The following is a 24,493-nucleotide window of genomic DNA, read 5'->3' on the forward strand; positions in this document are numbered from 1 at the left end:
AGAACAGTGCCAATCTGAGTTGCAGGATATGAAGAAGTCTGACTTGCCCTTAGCTGGAACCCCCTTTCTGATTGCAGGCTGGCTTTCATAGACCAAGCAGGCTCTTCCATCATTTTGGGGGAGAATGCTCAGGAATTGTCCTATTAGGTTGTTGGCTGCCTCCCTCACATAGTAAAATGACTGGTACCGAGAAGGCACATTGGTTAGGTATATTCGCAACAACTCTTCATTTTGATATGTGTGTACATGCACAGAAGGGAATTCTTATCTGGTAGTATGATCCACCATAAAATCTCCTGTGAGGGAGGAGGTACTAGGTACCAGTTGGAAGACAATTGCTAATGTTTTGTTCAATGGAGTGTCTGGGTCTCTATATATCCCTTCTGAACCTTGTTTTTGCAGGAGATTAATGTAGTTTCAGGTGCAGATGCAATTGTTACAGTGTGCCTCCTTGCTGGTCTTCCTTTGGCATTTGTTTCTATTGCTGATGGAAAGAGTTGCAATTGTTTCAGCTGCTGAGTCTCAGTGGCCCCTGCTGTGGTGAGATGGTGAAATTGATCATGCACAAAGCAGTCCATCAAAAGCTCAGGGATTGTCCTACAAGTTGGAGCCTAATCGAATTGAGAGCTAGAGCAGTGGGGTAGAATAGAGTAGCATGGCTTTCTATTCCAAAATCAAATGAACATCCCATTGTGATGTCTTAGCTGTGATTACCTCAGATGGATGGAGACCGTAGAAAGTAATTGAACAGATTAATGCAGTGATAGACATGTCTGTGGCTGTGAATCTTAACTGCACATAGTAGAAGGAGCCAAGGAGAGTCATGATAACTGGACTTGTCATTCTAAATGTTACTTGCATTTGAACACCAGGCCCTGGTAGAAAATGGTCTTTTTGGATGCTAGAGAATAGAAGAAGTGGAGAGTTAACTCAAAGTAGGGGGCTTCCAAGTATTGCTTCCACATGAAACACCTATAAGTTGGTGGGTATAATGTGAAGTATTCTACCTTCTATGAATTTCAGTGTGGAGAGCCTTTAAACACCTTCACCTGGTCTTCCACATATCCCATCCTTATTATTATAAGAAATTGATCATGTTGTTGCTTTGCACATCAGTGTAGATTGCAGCATTTTTCAGAAATATCTATGTTAGGGCCTGATCTTGCTTTCCAGTAACAGAGCAATGGATAGGGAATATGTGATGTCTACACATCATGGAACTCATTTCAGCTAAAATGATGAATGCAGTCAAGGTGATTGCAGGAGAATTCATTTAACTTGAGATAATCATATTGTACCGTGTATGCAGTCCCAGACATATATCTCCTGAGGCTGTCTCTATATATCAATCCTAGATTACACTCACCTACATGGTTCCATTCATGACATTGGAGGCAATGCTGTGGAGCAGAACAATTGCTAAGATTTGTGTTGAGAGGTAAGGAATGAATAGGTGTAAGTAACTGAGTTTCTGGGCTCAGTATACAATGTAATGTTTTAAGAAAAAACGTGTTCAATGAATAGTACAATGAGAATTAACAGTCACTGAGAAGAATTCCATAAAAGAGCATTTTATTAATTGCTTTAATAAGAAAAATGCTTCCTGAAATTTACTTAATAAGGATTGTTCTATGAGATACTTAATTTGAAAACATAAAGATTAAAATAATAATATCAAGACTGGAATATATCCATCCAAATGCCTTTCTCTTGTTCCTAAGGTGTAAAGTGAAGCACAGTAGTCTCATGGCAGTGTCCAAGTCTGTAGTTAAAGCGAGAGAGAGAGAGAGAGAGAGAGAGAGAGAGAGAGAGAACCAGAGGCCTCCCTAAGCCATTGCTATTCATCATTCTGTTATTCGAAAATTGTCCCTGTGAGGACCATTGCGTACAGAAGGTGGGATATTTCCATGCTGTCTTTCTTAGCATTTTCTATTTGGGTGCCTCTGGATATAACCTTTATTAGAATGGACAAATGGACAACTACCCTACACAGTAGTTGGGGTTTAGATATTTTTAAGAGAGATACATAATGAAACTCTATGGACAGCTTGAATACAATTGTTCAGCAAAATTGTGATGCCCTACTTCTTAGAAGTAGCAAAGCAATAATAACTTTACCACAAAAGCACAAAGTCCCCTACATAGCATAATCCTACCTTATTAGAGGTCACTGCTTCACAGGTATTGTAGCAAGTACAGCCTACAACTGAAACAAAACAGATTGTCAGAAAAAAATTAATCCAAGTTAAGTTCCAGTTGTAAACTCATGCAGTTAAGTCTCTTTGGATTTTACGTGTGTACAAAAAAATCCACCATGGATTACAAATGGTCTCTTCATCAAGCCTTGCTGGGAAACATGGTTATCCACATGTACAGAAAGAACCTTGATTCCACTTGGCTTGTTGGAGCATTCCTTTAGTCCCAGCACTCTTGAGGCATTGGCTGAGGAGAAGGCAGAGGCAGAGGCAGTTCATTTGTGAGTTCAATGGTAACTTGTTCAGTGCAGCCAGTTCCAGGACATGCTGGGCTATGGAAAAGGTCCCTGTCTCAAGAATCTAAAAGTGAGTTAACAAATAAATGATTTCTGTTTACTATATGTAATCCTGGAAAAAGATAATGCCAAATGTCTCAGAGGCCAAAGTGTAACAAACTCTGATACTATTAGAGCAAAGAATAGCACAAAGATTTGAAGGTTCAGGAGATGCCAGCTTTCTTCTCTCCCTTCTTTCACAGTGAGTGACAGACCATCACAGAATCCAGCATGTGTATGCTGAGGTTGGTTTGAGGCTTTTTAAAGGTATCATGGCTGAGCTCAGGTAGATCCTGCTTCCTCTTGGTGTGACTCTATGACTTCATGGCTTAAGCTCCTTCAGCTTTCTTGGAGTTGATTTCTCTAGTTCTCTTTGTCTGGTCTTGCCCATGAACCCTAGTTCTGTTGGGCCTACAGAGTATGGCTTTCTGAGCTTTACCCTCTATTTGCTTGGCCATGTTGTCAATAGCCCCTTATCTGGCCACAACACTGGTCCAAGCCTCTTTCCATCCACCAGATCCTGACATTGGATTATGCTCAGAGCAGCTCCATAAAGTAGATTAGAACCTTTCTCTTCATTTTTCCTCAAATGGTTTAATGGTGTGCTGATGATCCCTCATCTTTACTGGAACTGATTGCTCCTGATAACTATGGAGTTTGTGGATTTGGTGGCTATGGGAACCTGGAAATGTAGTTTGTAGTTCAGTGAAGGAGTTGAGCAGTTGAGCCGGAAGGTGAACATCTGCCACCAGTGTAGTCATGTCTGCAAGTCTATACTGGAGGCCAACACACTGTTCATGCCCCAGGCTCATCCTGACCAATACTGCTGCTTCCCTTTGTGGCATTGTCAGAAGCAAGCTTCTGCCATAGGCTCCCAGCATCAGTGAAGTGCAGGGATGCTGCATGTTGGGGTGTGCTAAAGGGAGGAGAGATGGGTCTTGATTTCCTTTCATGCACTCATAGGCATACAGAGGCAGTGAAAGATTCTTTGTCATCTCATGCAGGTTGTCATTCTCTGTATGTTCCAGGTATGGAGCTTGTGGCAATGCCAGGAATTCTGAAGGTTGTGGATGGGGGCAGTTAATGACTTGCCACAATCAACAAGAGGTGTCCTCATCTGGGAATCCAGGGTGCAGGAGTTGCAGAGTTCTGTTCAGTAGCTGAGGGAGTGTCTGGCTTGAGGTGTCATTGCCAGAGAAGTCTCCCTTTGCACCACTGAAAAAGAGTCAAGGAAGAAGTCAGTACCTGGTAAGTGGGATGCCCTCTCCTTTCAGTGCACCTCTGCACTTAGGCCCCTACAACAGCTGGATGACATTCTTAGGATCTCTGCTTTAGCTGCAGATATTCAGAAACATCAGCCTGAGTGGAGTTACAGTTGTAAACACATTCAGTTCAATCTCTTCAGGTTTTGGGTAGGTACCAATGCATGTTCGCTTACACATGTCCTCTTCATCCAATCATTCTGGGAAACCTGGATATCCACATAGACAGAAAGAGACTTGATTCCATTTTGCTTCTTGGAGCATTCCTTTAGTCTCAGCACTCTTGAGGCAGGGTCAGTACCAGGGAAATTGCAGAGGCAGAGGCAGAGTCATAGACATAGTTAAAGGTAGTGGCATAGGTAGAGGCAGGATGATGTTTGTGAGTTCAAGGCTCACATGATCAGCATAGTTGGTTCCTGAACATGCAGGGTTATGGAGAGAGAACCTGTCTCAAGAATCTAAAACCAAATTAGCAAATCAATGAGTTATATTTCCTATGTGTTCCCATGTCAAAAGAAATGCCAAATGCCTCTGAGGTCATAGTCTGAGTAACACTAACAGTATTAGGGCCCTGAGTATGCCAAAGTGTTGAAAGTTTAGAGACAGTCCAGGATGGAAATCACCAGCCACATCAGAAATCTGGGACGTATTTGACAAATGGTCTCTGGGGAAAGTAAAGCATTTGTTCCCAGAAAAAAAGAAACAGTTATTTGAGAAGTGGGCCTAGAGAACAGGAGGACATATTTGCTATTGCTACTCCAGTAAAAAGATTAATATTTAGATTATTAAGAATTAGATAAAATACATAAATCATAAGAAAGCAGGCAACCCAGGTAGTAAAGTACAAAGAGAAAGACAGTCCTCTCTATTTCATAAAAAGGAGAGTGAGGACATACAAAAGTTCAGATTGATAAGCAATCAGGGAAATGCATAGTGAACCTCCTAGATGCCATCCAAGGCCAACTATAAAGAAATGACAGCCACCACTGAGAGAGTTCACAGAAAGGAATATTATGCAATTCTGGGGAGGATAGAAAGATTTCCAGCCTGATTGGATGTCAGTGTGGAGAATCCTCCAAAAGCCAAAACCTGGCCCACCACATATATGATATATACCTTTCCAAACAATGAACTCAATATACTAGAAAGGTACTTGCCCATCAGTAGTGACTGCAGCACTGTTTCAAGAGTATATGGGAACCAAGCATGGTGTCCAACAGCATTACCACGGGTGAAGAAAATAGGATGTTCATAGAACGTGAAATCTTTTCAGGGAAAGAAGAAGTTATGTTGTTTGCAGTATGTGGATTCAACTGAGGCTCATGAGATGGCTCAGTGGGTAAGAACACTGGAGTGATTGCAGAGTCCCCAGGCTTGCTTCAGAGAACCTTCTGGTGGCTTTCAATCTCTCTTAATTCCAGACCTCAGAGGTCTGATGGCCTCTTCTGGCCTCTGTGGGCCTCTGTGGGCACTCCACACATGTGTTCCACAGGAATTCAGGTGGACAACAAACAAACACACAAACACAAAATAAAGTATTAATGGGTGATTTCAAAGATGGATACAACTGGAATCAAAGAATAAAGAAATGAAACCCTTCTCAGGAAATTGGTCAACCTTGTATATTTTCTCTTTAAAGTGCGTGCTTGATGGTAAATACATGGAATCCTGTATTTCATATAATGAAATTTCAGGAGGAGCTCTGCCCCAGAATAGTAATCATTAAAGGGCTTAAGTGGGTGATTCAAAATGGGAGGAAGTGTGGTAAGAACAGGAGTGTGTTTACTATAACAGTATACACTATAGGGAACATACCAAGTTCAAAAACTAGTATAATGAAAATAAAATTCAAGGAGAAAACTTTTATAACCAGTACAGGTTTTTGCTAATTGCTTTTACCTTAAATAAAAACACTATCAGTGATTTATAGCATATGATGTATTAATGTATCACATATTACTAATTTGTCAACATAAATGAATAATAGCAAAGGTACTAAGAAACCATCAGTCTTCTATATACTTACTCATGGATGATATATCTGACTTTAGCATCTCCAGTCACTTTTGTGTCTTCAAATATTTACAAGTATAGAAACTATTTCTGACCATTTTTATAAATATTCTTGGATCTACACATTAACCTCCTTAACTCCATTAGTTACCTACATATGTACACATTCACCCAAGTCTTTAAGTCCAATGTTTATATGTATATGTGTATCTGTATTTCACCTTGTATGTGTTGAATAGCACTGTGTTCCAAAGTCTAGGCCAGCCCTTACATGACATAGCCATAATATCTAGAAAATTCCATATCCTTCTGCCTCTGAAGGAAGAGCTGCGGTTTTCTCAGAGAGGTGTACTTGGCGGCATTATCTCTCTCCTGTTGAGCCCGCCTCTTCATGGCCTCCTTCTCTGTCCTCTGCTCTTCTGTGATGGGCTTTGAGATGACTGGCCCTGGAATGTGGACTTTCCTCCTTGGAATTGGTTGGCAGTTGAAGTCTTATTGGATTTGAGGTTTGGTAGGTAATGGGTACTTGTTCTTGCCAGCAGAGCAACATTCAAGGAGTTGATAGAGAGGCTGCCATTAAATCCAAGTCATTATTCTCTGTTTGTTCTAAGATTGGAGCAGGAGGCAAGGGCAGGAATTCTGAAGGACTGTCTATGTGGGCAGTTAATGACCAGTCCCCATGGACAGGTGGTGACTTCTGAACATCCTGCATGCAGGAATTGCAGAGGTCTGGACTCTGCAGCAGACAGAGTGTCTGGCCTGCAGCTGTCAATTCCAGGGCCATCTCCATTTTCACCACTGAAAAAGAGTCAAGGAAGAAGTCAGTGCCTGGTAAGTGAGGTGCTCCCCACTTTTCAGTGCTCCTCAGTACTCAGACCCCTACAGCAGTGGGGAAGGCATTCCTGTGAGCTCTGCTTGAGTAGCACAGGCAGCACCTCTGTTGGGAGACTTGTGACCACTCTCTTATTTCTAGTAACCATGTGATATCATGATTTCTCAGATGTTTATGTTTTCCTCGGTGTTTGTGTGTCATGTGCATGCTTAGAGATCATGGGGAGGTGACAGAATTCCCTTGGGGTGTGGTCCTCCCTTTCCTTTCCCTTTATCTTTGAAAGAGTGACCCTCACCCGGTGGTGGTGGCACACTCCTTTAATCCCAGCACTCAGGAGGTAGAGGCAGGCAGATCTCTGTGAGTTTGAGACCAGCCTGGGCTACCAAGTGAGTTCCAGGAAAGGCACAAAGCTACACAGAGAAACCCTGTCTCAAAAAACCAAAAAAAAAAGGAAAAGAAAAAGAAAAAGAAAGAAAGAAAGAAAGAAAGAAAGAAAGAAAGAAAGAAAGAAAGAAAGAAAGAAAGAAAGAAAGAAAGAAAGAAAGAGTGACCCTCATTTCTGTGGATGTTTGCTATCAGGTAGGTTGTCTGGTCCATAATTTTCAAGAACTTGCTCGTGTCTTCCAACTCTTGGCATTACTCAAATTCCCCCTCTTGCCTGACTTTCTAAATTGGTTCAGGTGTCCAAACCCAGTTCCTCACTCCTGCAAGGCAATCTTTTCAACAACCCTGAATTTCCTTTACCTCCACATTTCACAGTCTTGTTATTAGTGATGTGAAAATTGATTTAAGAAGGTGAAATGTTTAGCTTGGGTTATCTTTGTAGTTTAGAACATATCCTAGTGATCATGAATTTCCTTGGCTCACCTCTAAATAACATTCAAAAGAGAAGACAGAGAGAGGGAGATGGAGAGGGAGAGGGGGGAGGGAGGGAGAGAGAAAGAGAGAGAGAGAGAGAGAGAGAGAGAGAGAGAGAGAGAGAGAGAGAGAGAGAGAAAGGAGGGGCATGGTGAGTGGTAGAGGGAGAAGAGAGAGAAAATATTTGCCCAACTTAGCAATTGTACACTGGAGACAGAGAGCAAGAGAGAGAGAGAGAGAGAGAGAGAGAGAGAGAGAGAGAGAGAGAGAGAGAGAGAGAGAGAGAGAGAGAGAAGTGAGACAAGAGAGAGAGAAAAGCTTTGCCCAACTTAGCTGATGTACTCTGGTACACCGGGTATACTGGACTCTAATGCACTTATGCTTGTAAGAGAATGGCAGAGCCAGCACTTGGAATCTACAAGTAATACTTCTTCTAGGACAGATTTGGAGTTGCACTGCTCTAGAGTCAGAATTCAGCACAGAGAAAATAAAGTGTTACCAAAGAGAAAGGCCTTGGTGTCCTCTACGGCCCTGAGGAATAGATTAGGAAGGAGGTGATTGCTGTGTAATGGTGCATGGGACTGATTAGCTAGGTCAGTGACGTGTGTGTCTGTGGTGGTGTTCTTGGACATGTCTTAATGGAGGATCGATGCCACTCATTGCCCTGCATTGTCAGTCATTATAGAGACTGAAGATGGGGATGGTGAGCCTGGGCAAGGCTGAGCTCTCAGGACTCCCATTGTTCCTCCCTGAGGACATCCACTCCTGAAAGTTTGAGCTGTGTCTGCTTTGAGTGCTGATCTCAGTCCTCCCTCCTGGCTCTACTCACCTTGAAGACTGGTGTCTGGCATTTCTTGAGCAGGTGTGGGATAGTAGATGGCAGAGGTGGAGAAGGGTGTTTGGACATTCATTGACTGAATCTCCTTTGGCATCATCACCATCTCTGGTAGCAGGGCAGAGGCCTGACCTCCAGAGTAGGACATAGAACCATACGACTGCAGAAACTGCCTGAGTTCTCCAGGCATCAGAGGGCCCAGGCTGTATTCTTCCTGGTAGGAAGGTGCCAGGCTGTATCCTTCATTTGGCAACTGTGGTGGTGTGGCCTGAACAAGGCTGGCAGACAATGTTGGATAGGAGAGGACTAAGGCATTGTCATCTAAAATATTTTCACCCTGGGCTGTCCTAGACAAGGAGGAGAATGTGATATTCTGGTCAATGACAGTTACAGTGAAGTCCTGGAGTGCAGCTTCCCTCCAGTCAGTGTTTCCCGTGGGATCCCACTGGAGAATTCCTGGATAGGAGAGTGCTGAGGCAGAGCTCTGGTCCTGATCAGTCAGCACAGTCACCATGGTTTTGCCAGGAGGTAAATATGGGTAGGCACTGTCTATGAGCTGCTGGAAACAAGTGCTGGAGTCTGATGACAGGAGCCATGCTGCACTCACAGCTGGGGTGGAGACCCTGGAGAAGTTGCACACACTTCCTACTAAGGGCGTGGTATTCCCTAGCACATGTGCAGAGGGTTGCAGAGCACATTCTGTCTCAAAGAAAGGTGCACTTTGGAAATTTTCTGTAGGAAGTAAGAGGAAAATGGGAAGAATGTTGAGAAGTCCTTCTAGTTTCCTGTGAGGAGCTGTGTTATCATCAGTTTGTACCATCTGAGAAAGTCTGAGATCTATTTTCCCTCACAAATCCCAAACAAATCATTCAGAATGGTTCTTGGTAATGGATAGGATGACACTCATTTGATGAGCTGCCTATTCTTCCTATGTGGACCTGGACTTTCTAATTGATCCATGATGACCCTTGCTGTGACCTAGACAATACCTATCTTTGCTCTGCTTTGTCTTGTTCTGATTCCTGCTGTGGCACTGCCTTACACCTGTGTCCCAGAACAGAAATGTTTAAAGAAGGAGAACCTTAGACAGCTTATCGTGCCTGTGCCTTTGTCCTGCTGTGTGCAAATCTTCCTCTATGTAGAGAGAGAGAGAGAGAGAGAGAGAGAGAGAGAGAGAGAGAGAGAGAGAGAGAGAGAGAGAGAGAGAGATTCTCTACCTAGATCAGTCTGGCCTTGAAATCACACAGACTGGCCAGCCTCTGCATCAGAGAATTGGCATTTTAGGTTCTTTCCATGTCTACCAGGCTTGGCTCTACTCTGAGTTTTCTTAATGAAATGATGTATCAGGAATTTCATAGATAAGAACTGTATTTAGCTAAGAATCCTTTCATCATCTAGCTCCCCCTGTTCCCCACTACTTTTTGTGTAACTCATTACCTCTTACATTTATATAGCCATTCAGCTCATATGCATATATGACTACACAAATACAACCTGCTGATAACATTTCATATTGAGTGCCTGTGTTTCATATGATGTCTTGGGACTGCAAATGTATTGTGGAGTTCATCTCTGAATAAGATTATTTCTTAATTTAATAGATGGTTAAATTGATTCTTCAATGAACACTTCCACAGTAATTGTTAATTTCTTGTAACTCTCCTAGTTGGGAATCCTTGTGAGAATCCCAGCACACACTGGTGTGTCAGTTCTTGTCCAGAGAACCACTGACTGTGGAGTAGCCAGCCCATGTTGATAACATCCAACCCTACCAAAAGATGAGGAGAATGCTGTGGAAGATGGGCTGGATAGAGTGTAAGAGCCAGGGCCTAGAGCTGGATATTGTTTTCTATATGTGACAGGAAACCTTTACCTAGACTAATCTCAACAGTGTGGCTGCATAGTAATGGGTTGGGATATGAAAATGTCTTGTGCCTTTTTATTTACTCTGTGGTTATCTGTAACATTAGTTCCAAACTACCTTTGTGTACATCCAGGGTCATCTCTGCAGTGTGCCTTCTTTATTTCCATGTATTCTAACCCCACTAAGAACCAAATCTAAATGTGACATTCAATTCCAGATATCTCTATCAACATCAATAATATACCAATTAAACAAAAATTTAAAGGTATAGTAAAAATAAGGGAGAAGTGATCCCTTTTTTTAATGTTTTAAAATTTCTTTCCTTACCTGCCATGTTTGGATGGAAAGTATCAGCAATCCACAGTACAATGGAGCAAGAGAATTGTTTGTCCTTGTCTGATCAGCTGACCTGAGTGGCAATTATGTCTGGTATCAGATAGCACTTACTGGTCACTTGTCACAGGTGACCTGTGATGGTCCAAATTTGTTTACAGGCATCTCCATGGCAACCCCAAGACCCTACCAGGTGGTGGTAGGGTTGGAGGGAGAATGATGTCATAAACAGTACAACAGCCAATGGGAAGAATGGATTCTGAGGTAACAGATGGGATGGACAGAATGCCAGGAGACCAACAGCAGCCATGGAGGCTGAGGTGTGTGCTAGTAAAAGTAGGTAATACTGGCATGGAATTCCCCCTCTCAGGAGGTTTAGTCCAGAGTATTGGCAGAGCTTCTTATAACGTTCATCGATGAAGATGTGTCTATTGTTCCTATGAGGTGTCACCTTCCAGCCGAAAGTGTCCTATCAGCATTCACTGGTACATAGAGTCAGCAGCCTTGGGCAAGAAAGAGAGGAACACCTTCGTGAAGGAAATGTGGGTGTGAAACCTTTTCAGTTGATCTGATTTATGAGCTGTCATCCTCTGTCCATGACCCAAGAAAGAGATCAAAGGCTCCTTTCTGACTGGGTTGAAGGAAAGGGTATTGATGCACCTTTGATGATGAACTCCAAGAATCTTCTCTTTGGGTTTCTTCTCCTAGAGGCCTTCCTTAGTCTGTTTTGTCCCAGGCAGGACTCACATCTCCCTTCTCTGCTTTTCATCCCTATTTGGTATGGTTTGATTTTTGGAGTAGGGTAACCCTGTATTTTTAAAGTGGTGGCCAGTATCATGGTGAACTTCCAGAAGCAGTGGTCTTCTGGTCATCATGAAGATGCTTGTAATTGGAGGCTGCTGGTAGTAGCAAGCACTTGAGGGGTAACCCCTGTTGTTTGGGTAATCATCATGTATATCACTCCGGTCTTAGACACATGGGCATTCTTTGTATCTTGCCTCCCTTCTTATTGTTTCAAGTTGTTAGTCATTGAGTCTGGCTGCCTTCCCTCTTCATCCCCAAGTATAATGAGTGTGAGAGTTACTGAACCTTCTTCCTCCTGGCAACAGGCTCTGCAGAATCCTGGGCTCTAGCATTCTCTGCCATGCTTTTTTTCTGAGAAAAGGCTAAATAGAAATGGAACACCTTGAGCAGGAAGGCATTTGTTGTTATGTGGCGGTGGGTTACATGAAAAAAGCAATATAGGTGTTTTTGTAAGTGTTGCAGCTTGATGGAAAGTGATCCTGGCAGTTGAGAGCCAAGGAATAGCACAAAGTCAATAAGCTAGCAGCTTACATCTGTTCCAGTTAAAGTATTCCCCCATGAAACAACTCTGCTTTGTTAGGGGAAGATTTCCCCAGCGAAAGTTACTGTTCTGCTCTGCTCTGCTCCACTGTGGCTAATGTTCCCTCTCTGCTCTGCTCCCTTCTGACAAAAAAAGGTCCACCAAACCTCATTCAAGAGATTATTGGTAGGTGATATTTATTTGCATGTTAATAAATAAAGCATGCCTGGAGATCAAAAGGAAAATGGCCAGCCACTTTTAAGTAAACACAGGAATCAGGCAGTGGTAGTACATACCCTTAATCCCATCAAAAGGCAGGCAGGGTCACTATGTGTCCAAGGAGGAACTAGGTAACAGCCTAGTGTGGTGCCTTTAAACCCAGTACCAACTATAGAAACCTGGAGGTCTGTACAGACAGGCATTGACAAGGAAGTGAGGTAGCAAGGCTAAGATCCAATGAGAAGACAGAACAACAAGGCAATAAAGGCGAGGGTAAGACAGAAAGTAGCTCACTTTTGGTAGCTGCAGGGCTGGAGAGGTAAGGTTGGTGGCTATCACTATTTCCCTGATCTCTAAGGCTTTCACCCCTATATTTGGCTTTGTGTTTCTTATTTAATAAGACAGTTTAGAAATTCATTTACAACCATGAAACTCTATGAACAGGGTAAATACAATTCCTCAGTAAAATTTAGATACCCCACTTCCTAGAAGTAGAAAAGCAATCATAACTTTACCACAAAAGCAGAAAATACCCAGAATAGCATGAGCACACCTCATTAGAGGTCAGTGCTTCACAGGTATTGTAGCCAGTACAGCCTACAACTGAAACAAGGCACATTGTCAGGAAAAGATGAATCTGAGTTAAGTTACAGTTGTAAACACATGCAATTTAGTCTCTTTGAATTTTAGGTATGTACCCAAAAATGCACCCTGGAGTACACATGGCCTCTTCATCAAGACATGCATGGAGATGTGGTTATTCACATGTACAGAAAGAATCTGGATTCCAGCTGGTTTCTTGGAGCATTCCATTAGTCCCAACACTCCTGAGGCAGCAGCAGAGGAGGAGGCAGAAGTGGAGACAGAAGGGGAGGCAGAGGCTGAGATGGAGGTGGAAGCAGAGGGGGAAGCAGGCAGATCTTTGTGAGTTCAATGCTTGCCTGTTTGATGTCAGTTCTAGGACGTGCTGGGCTATGGAGAGGGTCCCTGTCTCAAGATATTAAAAGTGAGTTAATAAATAAATTAATTTGTTTACTATATGTAACCCTGGAAAAAGGTAATGACAAATGTCTCAGAGGCCAAAGTGTAACAAACTCTGATACTATTAGAGCACAGAGTGGCACAGAGTTCAAGGTTCAGGAGATGCCAGTTTTCCTCTCACCCTTCTTCCACAGTGAGTGACAGACCTTCACAGACTCCAGCATGTGCTCGCTGAGGTGTGTTTGAGACTTTTTAAAGCTATGATGGCTGAGCTCAAGTGGATTCCACTTCCTCTCGTTGTGGAGGACAGTGGGCTTCTCTTCTGCCATGACTCTGACTTGATGGCTTCAGCTCCTTCAACTTTCTTGGAGTTGATTTCTCTAGCTCTTTTGGTCTCATCTTGCCCATGAATCCTAGGTCTTTTGAGCCTACAGAGTGTAACTTTCTGGGCTTTGCCCTCCATTTGCTTGACTGTGTTGTCAATATCTCTTTCTGGTCAGAGCACTAGCCACAGCTACTCCTTCCACAAGGTTCTGATACTGGATTCTGGCTAGAGAATCTCCATAAAGCAGATTAGAGTGTTTCTCTTCCTTCCTCCTCACCTGGTTTAAGGGTGTGCTGATGACATCTTATTTTTACTGGGCTTGATCGCTGATGATGACCCTGGAGTCTTTGCATTGGGTTGCTGTGGAAATCTGGAATTGGTTTGGTTCAGAGAGGGAGTTGAGCAGTTGGGAAGGTGAACTTCTGCCACCAGTGTAGTCATGTCTGCAAAGTCCATGCTGGAGGCCAACACACTGTGCATGCCCCAGGGTCATCCTGACCAAGACTGCTGCTTCCCAATGTGGCATTGTCAGAAGCAAGCTTCTGCCCTAGGCTCCCAGCATCAGTGAAGTGCAAGGGATGTTACATGTTGGGGTATGCTAAAGGGAGAAGAGATGGGTCTTGGTTTTCTTTCGTGCACTCATAGGCATCCAGAGGCACTGCTGCCATCTCATGCAGGTTGTCATTCTCTGTTTGTTCCAGGCATGGAGCTTGTGGCAATGCCAAGAATTCTGAAGGTTGTGGATGGGGACTGTTAATGACAATTTTCCCCATCAATAGTTGGTGTTCTTATCTGGTAATCCAGGATGCAGGAGTAGCAAAGTTCTGTTCTACAGTGGAGGGAGTCTCTGGCTTGAGGTGTGATTCCCAGGGAAGTCTCCCTTTGCACCACTGAAAAGGAGTTAAGGAAGAAGTCAGTACCTGGTAAGTAGGATGTCCCCTCCTTTCAGTGCACCTCTGCAGTTAGCCCCTACAACAGCTGGATGACATTCTTAGGATCTCTGCTTTAGCTGCAGGTATTCAGAAACATCAGTCAAAGTTGAATTCCAGTTGTAAACACATTCAGTTAAGTCTCTTGGGATTTGGGGTAGGTACCAAAAATGTACCTTGGCTTACACATGTCCTCTTCATCCAATCATGCTTGGAAATCTGGATATCTACATAGACAGAAAGAAACTTGATTCCATTTAGTTTGTGAGAGCATTCCTTTAGTCTCAGCACTCTTCAGGCAGGGCCAGGACCAGGGCAAGCACAATTGCAAAGGCAGAGATAGAGGCAGGCTGATGTTAGTCTGTTCAAAGCTAGTCTGGTCAACTTATTTATGAACATGCAGAGTTATGGAGAGAAAACCTGTCTCAAGATACTAAAAGGAAATTAATAAACAAATGAGTTATATTTCCTATGTGTCACACTGTAAAATGAAATGCCAAATGCCTCAGAGGCCATAGTGTGAGTAACCCCGATAGTATTAGAGCACAAAGTATGTCAAAGTGTTGAATGTTCACAGACAGGCCAGGATGGAGCAACACACCAGCTACTCAAGAATTCCTGGTTGTACTTAACAGATGGTCTCTCAGGGAAGTAAAACATTTGTTGCTAGAAAAAGAAACAGATAATTGAGAGGGATTCCTAGAGAACAGGAGAACATCTTTGCTATTACTACCTCAGTAAGTGCATTAATATCTAGATTATATAGAATTAGATAAAATACATAAATCATAAGAAATCAGGCAACCCAGGTAGTAAAGGACAAAGAAAAAAATATTCTACTCTGGTATAATAAAAAGATAATAAGCACATGCAGATGTTCAGATTGAAGAGGAATCAGGGAAATGCATAGTGATTGATGACACACAAACACACACACACACACACAATGAATTAAAGTATTAAAAGGATGATTTCAAAGATGGATACAACTTCAGACATACATCGTTATGAATGAATCCCTTCTCAGGAAGATGCTCGACCTTGTATATTTTCTCTTTAAGATGGGTGCTTGATAGTGTATACATAGAATCCTGTATTACATTTAATGAAATTTTAGGAGGATATCTGTCCCAGACCAGTAATGATTAAAGAACTGGGGTGAGTGGTTCAAAATGGGAGGAAGTGCGGGAAGAACAGGAGTGTGTTCACTATACAGTATACACTATAGGAAACATACCAAGTTCAAAAACCATTATAATGAAAATAAAAGTCAAGGAGAATAATTTAATAACTGCTACAGGTTTTGACTAATTACTTTTAACTTAAATAATCCTAGCAGTGACTTATTGCATATGATGAATTTATGTAATACTTATTTCTACTTTGGAAACATTAAAGAACAAGTGCAAAGGCATGAAAAAACCATCAAAGCCTTCTATATATACTTAATCATGGATGATATAACTGCCTTAATTTCTCTAATCACCTTTAGTGTCTTCAAATATTTACAAGTATAGAAACTGTCTGACCATTTATATATAAATCCCTGGATCTCCAATTAATCTCCTTAACTCCATATGTACCGAATTATCTACACACTCACCAAGATTTTAATACAATGTATACATGTATATCTGTGTTTATATCTCACCATGGCTGTGTTGAATAGTACTATGTTCCAAAAACTAGACTAGAACATACATGACATAGTCATAATATCTAGAAATTTCCATATCCTTCTGCCTCTGAAGGAAGAGCTGTGGTTTTCCCAGAGAGGTGTATTTGGTGGCATTCTCTCTCTCCTGTTGAGCCCGCCTCTTCAAGGCCTCCCTCTCTGGCCTCTGCTCTTCTGTGATGGGCTGTGAGATGACTGGCCCTGGAATATGGACATTCCTTCATGGAATTGGTTGGTGGCTGAAGTCTTGCAGCAGACATTGGATTTGAGGTTTGAGAGGTGATGGGGCCTTGTTCTTGTCAGCAGAGGCAAGCTCCCTCTGTAGTGAAGGGTGAGATGATGCCCTGTAGGATACTGGCCTACAGACAGCTGGCTGAGGCCCAGGGCAAGACTGGATGGGGTTAGTTATGTTTTCTCGTGTGGCACTGGTAGCAATAGGCAGAACTGGCTTGTCAGAGGCCATCAAAGAAGTGCTGGCAGGAGCTGGTTTAGATGGCTTGGGTGTGGTAGGCTGAGCTGAGTGGGAATGAGGGCTCAAAAGGTACACTGCAGGGGGCCTACGTGAAGCCAGGGAGAGAGGCTTTCTAGAAACCAGTCTTGCTTGAGTCTTGTCTAGGGCTGGGAAAGGTAGAGGTCCTAAATTGACCTCCCCGGTGGGGGCAGCTCCTAGTGGGAGGGAGAGAGTTACTTGCAAACATTGCTCTCTGGTCTCTGAGCATTGCCCAGCATTTTAACAGGGCCTCAGGCCATCACACAGCACATCCTGTAGTGATGTAGCACCTGGGTCTGTCCTGGGATCTTTGTTGCACTTGAAATTTAGCAGAGCCTGGGTGGATGAGTTGCCAGTTTTTTTCTCACTCTTCTTTTCCAGTGTGTGAAGGCCCTGCATGGAGCATCTGTTTTCCAAGGTTAGTGCATGGCTTTAAGCTGTTGTCGATGGGCTCATGTATATTTCTCTTCCTCTGGGTCTTGGGGAATGCTGGACTTCTCTTGTGTCTTGACTCTGTGACTTCATGGCTTCAGCTGCTGTGTTTTGCTGAAATTGTTTGCCCTAGTCTTCTTAGTCCTGTTTTGCCCCTGCACCCTAGCTATCCTGGGCCGGCTGGGTATGGCTTCCTGAGCTTTGCCCTCCAAATGTTTGTTGTTCATGTTGTCAATAACCCCTTCACTGGCCCCAGCATTGGCTCTAGCCTCTCTTCCCCTCACCAGGTCCTGGTGCTTGATTTGGGCCTGAAGAGCTCCATGAAGCAGATGAGATAATTTCTGGTCTTTCTTGCTCACCTGTTCAGGGAGTCCTATGATGCTGGAGCATTCCTGAACCTAATCCCTCTTGATAACTATGGAGTCCTTGGAATGGATTGCTGTGGTATTTTCCCAGTGGTCTAGGTCAGTGAGGGAGTGTAAGATTTGGGGAAGTTGAATATCTGCCACACTGTGGTCATGTCTTCTAAGTCAATGCTTGATACCATGACAGTCTGCAAAGACCCAGTCTGTTCTAGACCAAGGCTATTGCTTCCCAAAATGGCAATATCAGAAGCTCGGTTCTGCCTTAGTCTCTCAGCATCAATGTAGTTCAGGGGCTGCTGTATGTTGGGGTGTGCTAAAGGGAGGAAGGATGAACCTTGGTTTTCTGTACTGCCCTCATAGTCATTCAGCAGCTTTGATTGCTCAGCAGTCATCTCTTCCACATTGTTATTCTCTGTTAATTCCAGGCTTTTAGCTGGAGGCAAGGAAGGAATTCTGAAGGACTGTGAATGAGCGCAGTTAATGACCTGTTCCCATCAACAGGTGGTATCTTCATCTGGGTAGCCTGGGTGCAGACATTGCAGCAGTCAGGACTCTGCAGCAGACAGAGTGTCAGGCCTGAAGGTGTCAATCTGAAAGCTGTCTCCATTTCCACCACTGAAAAAGAGTCAAGGAAGGAGTCAGTACCTGCTAAGTGAGATGATCCCATCCTTTCAATGCACATCAACAGCCAGGTTCCTTCAGTAGTTGGCCATGTATTCCTATGAGCTGTGCTTCAGTAGCAATGGTACCACCTCGGTTTACAGACACTTAGTAACTACTCAGTTGTTCCTGGTGAACATTCCCTGTCCTGTTTTCAGAGGAATGTTAATCTGAGTTTTTCATTGTTCTAAGAGATCATGGCCACAAAAGTTCATAGCTATATTAGCCACTAATGGTTTTCATTTTCCTCTCTGTCCTTCAGGACATTCATGCAATTTTGTGCTTTGTTTCACTTGAGATAATTTTCCAGTCCATAACAGCTGAACATTTACCTCCTGAAGTGGCCAATTTGGATGCCAAAATTCTGGTTCAATTATTGTCACATCTGCACCCATATCTACCAAACCATCCACAATGTCATTTATTCATATTTTTAATTTGGTCTTTGTTCATTTATAAAATTTTGCCAAAAAATTAGGTTTGTGTTTTTTCCTGAATTTTCTATTCTCTCTGCCTCTGCTGTTCTATCACTCCATGCAGCCTGGTTTATTCCAATGGGCATTTGGTTATTTAATTGCTCTGAGAAGGGGTTTCTTCTATGATGGCAGTAAGGTCTGAAATGAATTTTCTTTGGGGGCCTGCATGAGGCCCCTCTGGGAGTTTCCTGAGGACTGAGGCAAAGGATTACCTTATTTGTCCCTTGTTGATCTGCATTCATTGATTCTATGTTTACCCTTACCAGACCTTCTGCATAATCCAGAAGGGAGGGGTATTCTGTTGTCATTGTTCCTTGAATAAACCTTCTTTCTAGGAATGCTCTGTTTACATTCCCTTTTCAATTGACCTTCTTTTCCACACGCAAAACATATGACATGTTTCCTCAAAACTTTTGTAATTGCTTCTCCTATCCACATATCATCATGGTCATGAGACTCAACATGGCCCCAGGATGGGTGCCAAATGTAGACAAATTTCTAAACAGTCTTATTAAATAAGAAACACAGAGCCAAATACAGGGGTAAAAGCCAAGGAGATCAGAGTGATAGCTACCAACTAACCTTAGCTCACCACATCACTGTAGCTTCTCAAGAGATCCTTTCTGTGTAATCTGTACCTTAATTGCCTTGCTGTTTTGCCTTTTCATTGGCTCTTAACACAGCTACCTCACTTCCTCATCACTGCCTCTCTATACAGACCTCCAGGTCTCTATGGTTGGTAGTGGGATTAAAGGCATGTGCCACCATGCTTGGCTGTGTCATTGAACACACAGAGACTCTGTCTGCTTGTCATCAGATTAAAGACATGTGCCACCACTGCATGAGTTCTGTTTATAGCTGTCTATGACGTCTGATCTATATGCAAACTTTATTTATTAACCTACAAATAAAATATCACATTTCAGCACAAATACAATATCACCACACAGCTTTCCTTCGGTCAGTGCTTCCTATGGGTTCCCACTGGAAAACACCTGGATAGGAGAGTGCCAATGTAGATACCAGTCAGTCAACGCAGTCACCATGGTCATGCCAGCCGGTAGGTAGGGGTAAGCACTGTCCATGAGCTGCTGGCAACAAGTGCTGGAGTCTGATGACAGGAGCCATGCTGAAGTCACAGCTGAGGTAGAGACCCTGGAGAAGTTGCACACACTTCTTGCTAAGTGTATGGCATTCCTCAGCACAGGCACAGAGGGCTACAGAGCACATTCTGTCCCAAAGAAAGGTGCACTTTGGAAATTTTCTGTTGGAAGCAAGAGGACAGTAAGAAAAATGATGAGATGGCCGGTTTTTAGTTTCCTGTGAGGAGCCATGTAAGGAAATGTGGCCAATCAAAGAAATCCATTCTGACCCAGAAATCAGAGCTAGTGAGAGAAACACACTCTGGCCCTGAGACATATGCTAGTGGAAGAAACACTTTAGCCCTCAACACAGAACCTAAGAAGCATACTGTGGCCCTGATAACAGAGCAAAGAAACACATTTTGTCTCTTGATTCAGATCCAATGAAAGAATATACCCTGGCCCTAAAATTAGATCCAAAATGCTAAAAAGAATTAATGAGACCTCTCATCTGGACAAGAGGTGAGTGCCTGGGCTCAGCCTAAATCCCATCTTTGAGCACCAGGCATTCTGGGGAAGACCTGGCTAAGTTGGCCCCAGGTTCTGGCCATCGGGCAGGATCCTCTCCACCCCACTGGGAAGGCTCCCCTTTTCCAAGACCCCTGGCAGACCCTGCAATCTCTACTCCCTGCCACCACACCCATCCGCCGAGACCCCAGCCATTTCCTGAGACTTAGAGACCAGCCCCCAGCTCCCATCCTGCCCCCAAACTGCCATCTGGACAAGAGGTGAGTGCCTGGGCTCATCCTAGATCCCATCCCTGGGCACCAGTCATTCCAGGGAAGACCTGCCCAACTTGGCCCCATGTTCTGGCCATCCGGGAGGATCATCTCCAACCCCACTGGGAAGGCTCCCCTTCTCCAAGACCCCTGGCAGACTCTGCAATCTCCATGCTCTGCCCCCACACCCATCGGCCCGAGACCCCAGCCATTTCCTGAGATGTACAGACCAGCCCCCAGCTCCCATGCTGCCCCGGAACTACCATCTGGACAAGAGGTGAGTGCCTGGGCTCAACCTAGATCCCATCCCTGGGTACCAGCCATTCTGGGGAAGACCTGCCCAACTTTTCCCCAGGTTCTGGCCATCAGGCAGCATCCCCTCCACCCCACTGGGGAGACTCCCCTTCTCCAAGACCTCCAGCAGATTCTGCATCTGGAGAAAAGCTCCCATCATGCCCGGGAGCTCCCATCTGGACAAGTGAGAGAGGCTTCCTGAATCTATAAGCTCTGTCTGGACCAAGTGCGCTGATAAGACCAAGAACGAATCCATAAGGAGATGGGCAGATGTCAAGGCAGAGTACATACAACAAAATGAAGAGCAATACACCATCACCAGAACCTAGCCCGCCTCCAACAGCTAGACCTGAACATCAAAAAATGGAAGAAGCAGAAGAAACCAGCCTTATGAATAACATCATGAAGAGGGTAGAGGCTTATATAGAAGGAATCACAAATGAAATTGAGGAAAAGTCAAACAAAAAATGAGAAGACCGCTATAAAAAACTAGAGGAAAGGACACATAAAGCAGAAGAAAACAATTAAGCCCTGAAAGAAATAATGAAAAAGCAATGAAACAGATGAAGGAAACTGTCCAAGACCTGAAAAGGGAAACAAAAAAAAATGAAGAAGAAACAGAGAGAATGCTGGAAATAGAAAATCTGAGTAAACGAACAGGAACAATATCTTTCCACAAATCCAGTCATATAGAAAGCACTGGAAGGAAAAATCCAACCTAAGGAATTTAGATACACCCATGAAAACAGAGGCAATAGATAGTTCCACACCAACAAATACCAAAGAAGGGAAACATACAACAGTACCTCCAAAAAATAACAGAATTAGCAATAACTGGTCATTAATATCCATTAATATCAATGGTCTCAATTCACCTATTAAAAAGACACAGGCTAACAGAATGGATATGAAAACAAGATCCATCCATTTGCTGCATACAAGAAACACACCTCAACTTCAAAGACAAACACTACCTCAGAATAAAAGGCTGGGAAAAGACTTTCCAATCAAATGGATTTAAGAAGCAAGCTGGTGTAGCTATACTAATATCTAATAAAATAGACTTAAAACTAAAATCAATTGAAAGAGATCGGGAAGGACATTACATATTTATCACAGATATTCCGACAATATGAAGTCTCAATTCTGAATATTTATGCCCCAAATAAAAGGGTACCTACATTTGTAAAAGAAACATTACTAAAGCTTAAATCACACATCAAACCCCATACACTAGTAGTGGGAGACTTCAAGACCCCACTCTCACCAATGGACAGGTCTGCCAGATAGAACCTTAACAAAGAAATAAGGGAACTAGCAGATGTTATGACTCAAATGGACTTAATAGATAGCTATAGAATATTCCACCATAACACAAAGAATATATCTTCTTCTCAGCACCCCCATGGAACCTTCTCCAAAATCAAACACATGCTTGGTCACAAGGCAAATGTCAACAGATACAAAAACATTGAAATAACCTCCTGTATCTTATTGGACCACCATGGCCTAAAGTTAGATTTCAACAACAACAAAAATTACAGAAAGCCTACAATCTCATGGAAACTGAATAATGCCCAGTTGAATCACCAATGGGTCAAGGAATAAATAAAGAAATTAAAGATTTACTAGAATTCAACAAAAACGAATGTACAATATACCCAAACTTATGGGACACTATGAAAGCAGTGCTAAGAGGATAATTCATAGCACTAAATATATAAAGAAGTTGGAGAAATCTCACACTAGTGAATTAACAGTACTTCTAAAAGCTCTAGAACAAAAAGAAGCAAACTCACCCAGGAGAAACAGACGCCAGGAAATAATCATATTGAGGACTGAAATCAATAAAATAGAAACAAAAAGAACAACATAAAGAATCAATGAAACAAAGAGTTGGTTCTTTGAGAAAATCAACAAGATAGATAAGCCCTTATTCAAATTAACACAAAAGCAGAGAGAGAGAGCCTCTGAAATGAAAAGAGAGATATAACAACAGACAACAAAGAAATCCAGAGAATCTTCAGGTCATGCTTGAAAAACCTATACTCCACAAAATTGGAAAATCTAAAAGAAATGGATGATTTTCTGGATAGGTACCACATACCAAAGTTAATCAAGACCAGACAAACTATTTAAATAGACAAATAACCCCTAAGGAAATAGAAACGACAATTAAAAGTCTGCCAACCAAAAAATGCCCAGGACCAGATGGTTTTAGCTCAGAAACTTTTACCTAGGGAACTTTTACCTAGACTGAATTCAAAAGTGTGGTTGCTAAAAATGGCTTGGGATATGATGTCATCTCTTCCATTTGTCTTTTTTCCACATTTTCTACACACAAATAATATGTATAAATATATAAATAATCCAAATATAACAATCAAATGGAGATATCAACATCAATAGAATCCCCATTAAACAAAGATTTAAAAGCATAGTAAAAATAAGGGAGAAGTGATCAAGAGAAATGTTTTAAAGTTTCTTTCCTTACCTGCCATGGTTGAGGGGAGAGTATCAGCAATCCACAGTACAATGAAGCAAGAGGATTGTTTGTCCTTGTCTGATCAGCTGACCTGAGTGGCAAGTGTGTCCGGTATCAGACAGCACTTACTGGTCACTGGGCACAGGTGATCTGTGATGATCCCAATTGTTTACAGGCATCACCATGGCAACCCCAAGACCCTACCAGGTGTTGTGGGGTTGGAGGGAGAATGATGTCATAAATGGGGCAGCAGCCAATGGTAAGGTTGGCTTCCGAGCTAAAAGTTGGAATTGGTTGGAGAGGATGTCAGGAGACTGACATTAGTCATGGAAGCTGAGGTGTGTGCTAGTGAAAAGAGGCAATCCTGGCATGGAAGTCCCCCTTCCCATGAGGTCTACTCCAGGGTATTGGCAGAACTTATAACGTTTGTTGGGGACCGACTCCGGACAGCTGTGTCTTGAACCTGTGTAACCTTCCACGATTTATCAAGCCTCGTGTAAATAGGAGACTCTTAGCCTAACCTAGGAATGTACGATTAAATAAACTTCTTGGAGCCTGTACTAAATCAGCTAGCTGCAGGGGCCTGGGACCAAAGCGACCTCCTGCTGACCCTCCCTTAGGAATTTTCTTTGTCCTCTCCTCACTCCTCCTGCTCCCCCTCCCTACCTGAAACCCTGTTTATAAGCTCTAACACCCAGTCAATAAATGAGACCTTGACGCAACTCAGAGTGACTCTGTCTTTCTTCACGCGCTTGGTCTCCTTTCCCTCTCACCCCCCATTGATTCCTAGGTGGTCCCTCCTCGAGACCCTCGAATAACCTGGCCTGCTGGATGGGTCAAACGTTCATCTATGACGCTGTGTCACCATCCAGCCGAAAGTGTCCGATCAGCATTCACTGTACATAGAATCAGCAGCTTTGGACAGGAAGGAGAGGAACACCTAAGTGGAAGAAAGCTGGATGAGAAACTGTACCAGTTGATCTGGTTTATGAGCTGTCAGCATCTGTTCATTACCCAAGGAAGAGATCAGAGGGCTTCTTTGTGACTGTGTTGAAGGACAGGGCTGAGTGTATTGAGTGCACCTTGCATGATGAACTCTAAGAATCTTCTCTTTGGGTTTCTTCTCCTAGAGGCCTTCCTTAGTCTTTGTTTCCCCAGGCAGGACTCACATCACTCTTCTCTGCTTTTCATCCCTTTTTGGTAGGGTTTGATTCTTGGGCCAGCATGACCCTGTATCCTTAAAGTTGTGGGCAGTATCATGGTGAATTTGCAAAAGCAGTGGTCTTTGTACATCGTAAAGATGCTTGTAATTGGATGCTGCTGGTAGAAGCAAGCACTTGAGGGGCTAATGGTGAACCTTGTTGCACATGTTACTACTTTCAAACTTGTTGCTATTTGCTGCCCAGACTTGTCTACCTCTGGATGTTTTCTCTCCTTCTGGTCTTTTGTT

General features: G+C 43.1%; 1 protein-coding gene and 1 long non-coding RNA gene across 4 annotated transcripts in view; one reads left to right on the forward strand and one right to left on the reverse strand.

Annotated features, from left to right (window-relative positions):
• LOC143274354 (uncharacterized) overlaps positions 1–23,766 on the forward strand; it is a 71,960-nt gene extending 48,194 nt beyond the window's left edge. For all 3 annotated transcript variants that reach the window (XR_013052969.1, XR_013052971.1, XR_013052970.1), the window contains exons 2-4: positions 3,559–3,778; positions 10,689–10,847; positions 14,078–23,766. This is a non-coding gene — a long non-coding RNA (uncharacterized LOC143274354). The remainder of the gene's footprint in view (positions 1–3,558; positions 3,779–10,688; positions 10,848–14,077) is intronic.
• LOC121826216 (uncharacterized protein C2orf78 homolog) lies at positions 1,443–14,167 on the reverse strand. Its single transcript, XM_042270040.2, has 3 exons — positions 10,522–14,167; positions 8,325–9,062; positions 1,443–6,603 (listed from the first exon to the last, which is right to left on the reverse strand). Exons 1-3 carry the CDS (start codon positions 10,526–10,528, stop codon positions 6,356–6,358), a joined length of 993 nt encoding a protein of 330 aa, XP_042125974.1. The 5' UTR covers positions 10,529–14,167; the 3' UTR covers positions 1,443–6,355.
• Positions 23,767–24,493: the final 727 nt, after the last annotated feature.

The sequence above is a fragment of the Peromyscus maniculatus genome, chromosome 1 (assembly GCF_049852395.1).
Source record: "Peromyscus maniculatus bairdii isolate BWxNUB_F1_BW_parent chromosome 1, HU_Pman_BW_mat_3.1, whole genome shotgun sequence".
NCBI classification, from domain to species: Eukaryota; Metazoa; Chordata; class Mammalia; order Rodentia; family Cricetidae; genus Peromyscus; species Peromyscus maniculatus.